Source organism: Zosterops lateralis, assembly GCF_965231275.1.
Source record: "Zosterops lateralis genome assembly, chromosome: W".
In the NCBI taxonomy this organism is placed as follows: domain Eukaryota; kingdom Metazoa; phylum Chordata; class Aves; order Passeriformes; family Zosteropidae; genus Zosterops; species Zosterops lateralis.
In genome coordinates this window covers 10688620-10698892 of record NC_139801.1, presented here as the reverse complement: position 1 = coordinate 10698892, position 10273 = coordinate 10688620, and the positions used below count along the sequence as shown (strand labels likewise).

Below are 10273 nucleotides of genomic sequence, written 5' to 3'. Positions count from 1 at the left end.
ATGGGAAAAAAAAATTGACTTTGCAAGCAAATGTATTTCATAGGGGAAAGTATTATACCAGCACACATGGCCCAACTTTAAAATACTAAGCCTTTTTAAATTAAAATACTGAAGAAACTGCTTATTTGCAATCTGAAGTCACATCACTACATTTTGCTCATGAGAATAAAATTTAAAGTCATGAGTTGCACATAAAGGATTTATTTTAAATGTTTTAAGGATAGAGTTACATCATAATTATAAAAATTACTTACAGAATTAAGTAACAGATTTAAAGTGTTCATACTTCTAAATGCAAAGAAAATAAAAATAATGAAACCAAACTCTAAAGATGAAATTGCTACCTAATTTTAAAATGTGAACACGAAGACCTTTGAACTATACACATACCAAGAACCATCCAAATTGCACTAATGATATAAAATACAAAATGCACAACATTTTCAAGGAACCAGAAACTGTTTTTTACCATAATTATTTTTCCCTGAAGCAACTGCAATTTATTCTATTTGAAGATAAATCCTCCATTTTAAAGAATTAATTTAAAGAAGATGTATACCTATTGTAATAAATAGGATTTTTCCCAAAGTATTTCAGTCTTTATGTAGTCCCACTTAGTTTAGGGTTTGGCATTCAAAAGAAAAAAAAAATCATTGTTTTACTTATCAATTATGTTTTTATTTATTCTTGAACAGAATACATGGTCCCTTCAAATGCTGTATGACACATACGACTGGAAAATTACCTTTTGTTTGAACTATGTTTGCCTCACCAGTGCATTTAATCCTATTAACAACCATTCAAACAGCACAATAAGGAAATTCACAAAAAACTGAACACAAAATAAAAACAGAACAAACTCCAAACCTAAACATTTTAACATGCAACTTCCGTTTGTTACATTGAATGTTCTAACCTTCTAAGCATGCAAAAAAGGATGGTCTGCATTTAAGGTTTTTTTTTTTTTCCTTTTAAAAAGTTTTCCATGGCAGCTCAACATCATGCACACACAAGATACAACAATACTACAGCAGGTAAATGAGAGGCCAATAACTTTTATACAAAGATCCATGGCTTGTGTCATCACAAGACCTATGATAAATTTGGAAAGTAATGTTGAACCCCTAGAACAAGGGACCAACATGTAGTTACTAGGGTAATGCAAGAACTGCATGCAGATCTGAAACATGAGCCTAAAATAAGCCCAAAACAGATGGCAGGGAGTGGAATAAGTCTCAAGTCTCAAAAAGGTGGTTTAAGCTATTAAAAAAACCAACCACAAAACCAAAAACACCCCTCCACACAAACCTTAAGAAAAAAAAAAGATGAAAAGAAAAAATCCATGCAACAGACAATGGGGACATCTAAAAACAACCATAAAATTTGACAGTATATACTGTATAGATTATATTCTAATTAGCAAAATATGTGGTGTATTAGAGTGGCTTACATAAAACCCCACAAATGCAAGCCAAATGTTAAAAATGTTCCAGTAGAGCTAAACCTCAAATATTTCACAACAAACCTTGTTGTTACATCCTTAGATGTAAAGCCCAAAATTCATTGTACTAAGTTATTAGTGTATTTTGTGTGTAATCAATACACTCATTCTTGTCCCACAAATATCAACTTGGGCTCATGGAGCCAGGCTCAGCTTTGAGATTTACATGCAGGACTCTTAAGAGTCAATAGAAAGCACATAACAGATCTGCAGGATGAAAGCACTGTGTTGCAAATCTGCTCATTTTGTTCAAAACACAATGAAAATTTACTGACTCAGATACTTGGTGCTTAAAGACTGGATTGAGAAGTTGTGAACTGAAAGACAATAGCTTGTCTTATGTTGCCTATGATGAAATACAGGACATAATGCAATATAGTAGCAAGGGACAAAGAATTGATACCATATTTATACAGTATTACCATTTAACAGCATAATGAGGCACAAGCCTTAAGGCTAAAGCATGAAATCAGGAAAAAAAAAAAAAAAGGACAGAAAAGGACTTAAGCCACTGAATCTCTGATATTAAGAAAACCCACAATAGAGGTCAGATCCCTGATCTCTGATTAGCAGTATCTCTCCTGCATCCTTCCACTAACATCATAAGGTTGGATATCTATGTATTCCTTCTTTCCATCAATAGCATTGACTGTATTCACATTCTTCACATACTGTATTTCTGTGAAGCAGTGGTTTGAAGCTTGTAGAGCTCTGCTTCAACATGAAAATTTTGTTGCTGTGCTGATCCTCATTACAATTACAATGCTTTTAAAAGGTGCTATTCTTAAAAAATCCCAAATACCCTAACCTTGATTTACAATTATCTTGCAAGATTAAAACTGTGAAAGGATTCTGCTGTTGCGGGCTGTTATTTACATCCACAATCTAATGCAGATGACTGAACCACTGAGACAGCCTATAGCTCCCATTAGATATTACACCACTGGCATGCAAAACTCTAGTGTTCACTGAATTAAATTCATGTTAATGGCATACCTCAAACAAGTACACCACAAAAGGCAACAACAGGTTTAAACTGTAGATTTGTCTGGACACTCCTTACGTGGAAAAGCCAAAAATAGAATACATTGAAATGATGCCTTCTTGAACCAAAATGGTTAAAAACAATAGCAAACCCCAACACAAAACAAAGCAAAGGAATACGGCAGACTGAGGAGAAGGCAACAAATGCTTCTCCTTCTCTAAAGGTCCTCTGTGTAAAAGGACCCCCTCCCCCATAAACTTGTATTTACCATGTAAAAGATTAACTAATACTAAGTTTCTAAGTCCACACACAAACATCCAGGTTGCTAGGTTCTGATATTACATGAGAGACTACAGATTGTCAATGTGTAGTCCAAAGTCTGCTTAAGTAGCATTATATACTGTTAAACTTGTGGCACCAAGCACTTGTATTTTGCTATGAAAGGTGTATAACAAAACAGAGCACAACATTTAGGATTAAAGGCAGCTTTGTTGTGTGTATTTTACTGGTTCCTGCAACTTGTAAACACAGGCCCTTAACCTTCATTTTCTAATTAACTGGATATACAGATTAAATATATTTTTATAGTTTAAAGCCTTTTCACTGAAAGGTGCATAAGTCAAACACGATATTCTACTGCCGTGTGACTAGTAAAAACACACAAGTATTTCCATGTACTGCAAGTTCTTAAAAAACTTAATTTGAAACAGAGTAGAAACACAGTAAATTGATGTTACTTGGGTTAGACACTCCTTACTGCTGCACAAACTGTTTAAACCTTTCAGAAAAGTCATCTCTGTCCCAACCCAGAAAACAAGGACTGCCAGTAGCCAAGAAATGAAATTTAATGTTGCAAAAGAAGCCATATGGAAAATAGCAAATTACACTTGCATGTGGCAGTTGAACGGGTGATGCAAGGTTGAAGAAAAAGTTAATCTAAGAAAAAAATCTAGATTACAATACTAGATTGACTTCACACACCTTGAATTTGCAACTGTTCTTTGCTTTTTAACTCCATACCACCCAAATGTGTTGATTTCCTTCAAGTAAAGGAGCCCTCTTACACAAGATGTGTCATGTTCACATAAATTTGCATTACTCAGAACAAAACAGTTGCTGACAGAGATTGTGGGTTCGCAGGGACATCTAAGCTTTCATTCAACTGAAAAACAGTCAAGTCTGTGTCTACAAATTTTACATTTAATAGTTCCACAAATTTGGCAGAAGTTCATGATGACGTCTAGGATGTCTTCACCAAATCATAGACATAAATATGGAAATCATCATCAAACTTGATGAAATAGACAGATGGTTTGGCTTCAACTTGATGAATGACCATGCCAGTCCGTTTTGAGCCATCTTCTTTGGCATATTCCACTTGTTTGCCTACCAGGCTGTCTACAACTTCACCTGGTTCTCGTTCTGCAGGAGGTGAATCATCTGTAATATGAAAATACAATGTACTTTGGTAGACATTTATGGATTTTTTCCAATATACAAAACTGCGGAGTTCTTTATAAGTTAAGAAACAATCACAAGTTCAAAATGCAAAGTATGTCTAAAACACGTTGTTTAGACAAGCGCCTATTGCCATGCTTCTAGAGTAGTCACAGATTTTATTTTTTTAAGTAATACCATCTTCACTTTTATGAATTAAAAATTAGCACTTCAATTGGTTAGAAAAGTAGATCTTTTGACATGAAGGTTTACACACCAATTACAAAAAATGTTTGTAGATAATTGAATTTGAGCCCCCAGCAGAACAAGGCACTGAGTATATTTAACAGAAAGGCAGGTGTACTAGAACTCACTATCCAAAATGTCAATGCAAATATGTTATTGCAACAAAACCACATCTTCCAAGCTAAGTGTAACTTCCTTAATCAATAATGCTGTAGAAAGGAGCTTTCAGTTTTACACTAGAATGGATACTGTTGAGAAATTTAATCTTATTATTTGCTTTTCTAGCAAAATCTACCCAGAAGTATCCTTAAAGACACAATTCACATTGTCTGTAAAGGACCCAAATTCAGGGAAAGTAGCTCATAGTTTGAAGTGTCTTAGAAACAGAGGTAAGGAATCATAGAATCGTAGACTATCCTGAACTGGAAGGGACCCACAATAGATAGGAGAAAACAACACATTAAAAACTTAATTCTTAAATATGAAAAGCATGAGTCTTTTATTTTTCTAAGAAAGAAGAAAGCAAAACAGAATTTAAAAAGTAATTGCAAGATATTTCAGGGTGCCAACTCTGTTAGGCTGGAAAAAAATCTAAAACCATAGGATTACTACAGAGGTTATGCAAATAAGTGCCACTTTTTTACTCAGCCAGTGCTAGAACTGAAGGAAGACAGTCTCGGAAACTCAATTAATTTAAAATAATATTTATGTAGTGCATTGCATAATTACTGTTTGACTATCAAATTAATGATTTACTTTAAAGCTGAAATCGCCTCTCTGTCAGAAAAGCACTTTTGAGGCACAAGACAAAAGTGAAAGTACAATATTATTGACAATCTTTTTTCTTCTTTTTTTTATATTAGCTAAAATCCCTTGAGCAACACTGATTCTGCAAAAAATATTTATAGGAAAAAAGCCAATAACTTTCACTTTAAAAAAGGAAGAAAAAATATTCTTCCTAACCTACTGATTTTTTTTTCCTGTTTAGATGTTTAAACATGTGAGAGAAAATGAGTTTTCAAAAGATTAGTGCTTCTTTCCTCCAAGAAACTATTCAAAAGCTTTCCAAACTGATGATGCTTACCCAAACTCAATTAACCTATTTTAGTTAGCCCCAAAACATTATTTTTATAACAACTGATTCAAAAATACAACTCCTTGATTTCTGACACTTCTATAAGAAAATAACAATGGAATGGTTCTTGTTTGTCCATGTGAAAAAAATCTAAGTGTAATCTCTTAATAACAGTATGTATATCTTTATCAGAATTAGGAATTATAACGGAAAAGGATTTTCTAGTATTTATTGAATATTTCATCACTGACTCAAGGAAAACATTTCAGAAATTGTTTAATACAGATGTTTTTTTCAGTTGTGCGGTAACCCTTGCTAGTTTTGATACTTTAAAAGATACTTGTTTGTCAACTCTCTTTTCCATACATAACCCATTAGCTGTATAATACTACAGAGAGATGTAACTTTTCAGAAGAAAAAAGTAACCAGTCTACTTACTGGAATCAGGCATAATGCGAAGGTCACCTTCTTTATAGTCATCTAAGAGTTGGTACATATACAACACAGGATCTTTCTCGTAGGTAATATAAAACCATGTGTTCATAATAGGAGCTCGAGCCAAGACCATCCCCCTCCATTCATCTTTTGAGCCATCCTCTGTCTCAAACATATGTTCCACAGCTTTGCCAATCATTGTGTCTGCCAGGTGGGCATCACTAATTCGAGATGAAGCTGAAATGGTAGCAGTTCATAAGTATGTCCATTCAAAAAGTACAGAAATAAATCTTTACAAAAAATAATCTTTATCCAGATTAATGAATTAATTAATTTGAAAGTTAGTCAATTCACATAAAAACAAATAATGCCCATTTCAGAGAGCTGAAGACCAAAGAACAGCAGAACTTGAAGAATTAAACATATTAACATATTAAAACTCTTTATTGACATTTTCCATCATTGCATCCCTCCCAATCACGCTATCATAATGCAAGGTAAAGGGAGACCAATATAAGCCACAGCAAGGAATACCATCTGTATTTTAAATATTTATACTGAAGAGAGGAAGGAGGGGAGGAAGAGAGGCTAAATCACAGAGCAGCTGTATGAAGTTCTTAATGAAGGTGTTAGATTTGGTTCCTCCAAACCCCATTCTAGAGACTGCTACTGATTTCTTTGCAGTCAGGAAATCCAAGAATTGATTCCATTCAGAAAAAAATCATTATTAGGTCAAACTTTGAACTTTACAGTTTGGAAACACCTGCAGTTTAAGAATTCTGTGCTAATTATAAAAAACAATAAATCCTTGTTACTAGTTGCTAAGATATTTCACTTAGAAAATGCTTTTTTCCCCCCTCTGCTTGTATTAATACCTATTGAAAGCACATGAGAAAAAAACTCCAACCAAACACATAATTAATTTCAAACACATGCAAGACAGCATAGCCAGGACATTTCTCAGCTGGCTCAGAGTTTAAATTTTAATAGAAATATCGATGTTACATGTACATAAGCTTGTTAAGGATAAGACTCTCAAAAAGAAAACCCACGGAATTTTCTGCATACCATTTAAAGACAAAAGACAGCACTAATCTCTCTGCTATCATCAAAACTTTGTGAACTAAAAAAAAATTAAAAAATTGAACAGAGCATTTAGATTATCTGCCATGTACTGAAAAGTAATTTAATAAAATTTAAATGTTCTGACAACATATGCACATATAGGAAAAAACCTCTTACCAACTCTGTCTGGAAGGACTTCAAGTGCTGAAACTCTTTCGTCTTTGTGCAGTTCTAGTCCATACACACAATCAAATCCATCATACTTTATAAGATAGAGGGAGGGATTTACAGGAACTTGATCAAGAACTGTGCCCTTCCATTGTGTTACAGGTCCAGTCCCTTCTCTCCAGCCATGTTGTATTCTGCAGCCTACAATGTTTCTTCGTGGCTGAGAAATAGGTTTGCTTGGTCCAACATTGTTTCTATGCTTTCTGTACACAGATACAAACATAACATTAAACAAGTACATACTCAAAATTCTACTCTGGACCAGAGCTGCATGCTTCAGGAAAGCAATATTTTATTATTATATATTAATAAAAGATACATTAATTTATACAGCTTAGTGCACCTTATTCAAATTAGGGTATAAAGGATACTACATTGCCCTGGAAAAAGAAAAAATCCACACTGATAAGTAGTGGAATACTTTCAATTTTTTTTGTAAGGTTGCTTTCATAATAGTAGTTTCTAAAACTAGTTTGCTTAAGCCAAAAGAACTACTTTAGGCATTGCTACACAGAACATCAAAAGTAAAACTTGCTTGTTAAAACCCTAAAACAGCTCTGAAAGAGCAAATGTCACCTAATAGTATATACTTTTGCTACCTTGTTGCTCTCCGCAGAATGGTAAACGTAATTCCCTCACCCCAGTAGGAAGAATTCAGTGGAAACATTAGTGGTGGCTGATTAAAATACTTCAGAGCATTTGTTTTCCCTAACTTGTCTTGTCACCTGAAGGAAATTTCACTTCCCTCTGCACTTACAGGTATCTTTGATTTCAAGTGTTTTTAAAGGCACGTGGTAGCAACAACATTTTTCTAACATTCCTTTTTAGTACAACACAAGAAAAATTATATGTAAAGCTCACAGCAAGAGAAGTGATAGTCTTTAAAGCAGATAATAGATTAAATATACTTTTTACTCTTCCTTGTTTTTGTAGTCTAACTTGCATGGGAAGATTCTTTCGGGTAAATGGCAGTTGCTCTGATAAACAGTCATGTAAGCTATTTGACAGGTTCAACCCACTAAAACAGTGTTATACAAGTTTTATTCTATTGAGTTAAATAATCCCAAACAGTAGCTTGACATCTGTGAATACAGCATATGAAGAAACGTGAACATTACAGCATTACATTGGTGATAAATATATATTATCATCTTTATTTTAGCATGTTAAAATATGCATATTAATTCCTAGAGTGATACTTAGTGGGTTGCCTGATTAAAATTCTCATGAATGTTAGGTAATTCCAAACCAAATTTTTGGATTAATTACCAGTTATAGTACTCTTCATTTAAATGGCAATATACACATTAGAAGCATGCTTAAAAGCAACATCTAAAAAAAGAAAAATCAGTGGCAGAAAACAACATCTGTCCTTAGATTAGTGACAGTGACCAAAGAAAAATGTCTCTAGTAACAATGAAAGCTCAAAGAACAGCCCATGTATGATAGAGATCCAAAAGACACAAATAGAAATCTTATCAATGAAGACTCATAATGAGTCTTAAAAACCAATAAAAACAGTACATAAAATTACTGATGCTGAAGATGTAATCATAACTCTATTAAAAACAAGTTGTATAATTCCTTCAACAGCTTGTCTCACCTCAAGACTTTCATTCTCCATGAAAGTCTTAGCAGCGTTCCACAGTATCTTTTGTCAAATTTAACTTCTGTGATGATTTAACTTGATTAAGGCGGTCAGTCTGCATTCACAATTTATCCTGTCAAAGTCAGTAGTATTATAGAAATCCTAATCTCTTCCGGTTAAGAGGAATGCCTCTGAGGAGGTGGTTCTAATTTTCCACAGAAACTTGAACATATGTTCAAATACTCATACTTAAAAAAAAAAATATATATTAAAAAATTTATAATAGTCTCTGAAAAGTTTTATTCTGAATAAATGAGATGAGAGATCTGGTTCTTGGACACAATGAAAATTACTTTATTTTGCATGAAATTAATCTATTTAATTTAATGAATCACAATTCCATTTTAAGGCATTATCACAGAATAAAACCAACTGCTAGTGAAGCTAAAAAGTTAAAGTTGAAAAAGATAAAATAATACTGTTCATGTTTAACCACACAGTTAATTTCACTTTCTGCTTATAAATCATAACATTTAAATTTACACAATTAAGTGAAAATCTTCAGTCACTTAAAAAAAAAATGACAAAAAAGTGCTACACAATACAGTTCAATTTGGTCACTACCTTTTAAAACACCTTGGAGAGAGTAAAAAGCATCATAAATGCAATTACAAATAAAGGAGCAGCTAGGTGTACTTGCAGTTCAAGTTTTCCTTTGTTTGAAGGCTGGTACTACTGGACAGACACTCATTGTCATTTGTATTGTTATTTTTATAGCAGGAAATATGATTTTCAAACAAATAAATTGCCAAAGGAACTATTTTTGCTTGCTACTGAACATGTCATAAGAAAGAAAACATTTCTAACTGACTACAAACAACAGAATCATTGAATGATCAGCCTTTAAAGATCATTTAGATCCAATTCTTCTACGCCTTGCTATGGAAATCTTTCATTAAATCAGGTTACTCAAAGTCCCATCCAAACTGACCATGAATACTTTTCAATGATGGGGAATCTACAGCTTCTCTGGGCAACCTGTTCCAGTGCCTCACAACCCTCATCATAGGAAATTTCTTTCTTATATTAAATCTAAACCTACCCTCTTTCAGTTTAAAACCATTGTCCTAGTCCTGTCAATACAGACCCTGGTAAAAAGTATCTTTGTCTTTTCATAGAAACCCCTTTTATATATTGAAAAGCAGAAACAAGGTCTCCCCAGAGCCTTCTCTTCTCCAGGCTGAACAACCCCAGCTCTCTCAGCCTGTCATCATAGGAGAGGTATTCCAGTCCTCTGATTTCATTTTCATGGCCCTCCTCTGGACCCACTCCAGCAGGTCAATATCTTTCTTGTACTGGAGACCTCAGAGCTGGATGCAGTACTCTAGGTGGGGGTCTCATTAGAGGAGAGGGGCAGAATCACCTCTCCTGACCTGCTGGACACACTTCTTTGATTTAGCCCAGGATACAATTGGCTTTCTGGGCTGCAAGCACACATTGTCAGCTCATATTCAATTTTTCATCCACCAGTACCCCCAAGTCCTTCTCTGCAGGGCTGCTCTCAATCCATTCATCCCCCAGTCTGTATTAATACTGGGGTTTGCCCTGACCCAGGTGCAGCACCTTGTACTTGGTCATGTTAAATCCCATGAGATTCCTATGAGCCCCCTTCTTGAGCCTGTCTAGGTCCCTCTGGATGGCCTCCCATCCCTC

At 34.3% G+C, this 10273-nt stretch overlaps 1 protein-coding gene across 5 annotated transcripts in view; it reads right to left on the bottom strand.

Annotated features, from left to right (window-relative positions):
* Positions 1-205: 205 nt before the first annotated feature.
* The window catches only part of LOC310922015 (spindlin-Z-like), a 128501-nt gene continuing 118433 nt past the window's right edge, over positions 206-10273 (bottom strand). For 4 of the 5 annotated variants that reach the window (XM_083882301.1, XM_083882300.1, XM_083882302.1 and 1 more), the window contains 3 exons: positions 6922-7175; positions 5683-5916; positions 206-3926 (listed from right to left, as the gene is read on the bottom strand). In XM_083882301.1, the coding sequence (XP_083738427.1) occupies positions 3727-3926; positions 5683-5916; positions 6922-7175 (688 nt within the window). In that variant the 3' untranslated portion in view covers positions 206-3726. Of the gene's footprint in view, positions 3927-5682; positions 5917-6921; positions 7176-8575; positions 8750-10273 lie in introns of those variants that run through there. The other variant, XM_083882304.1, reaches the window with a different exon arrangement.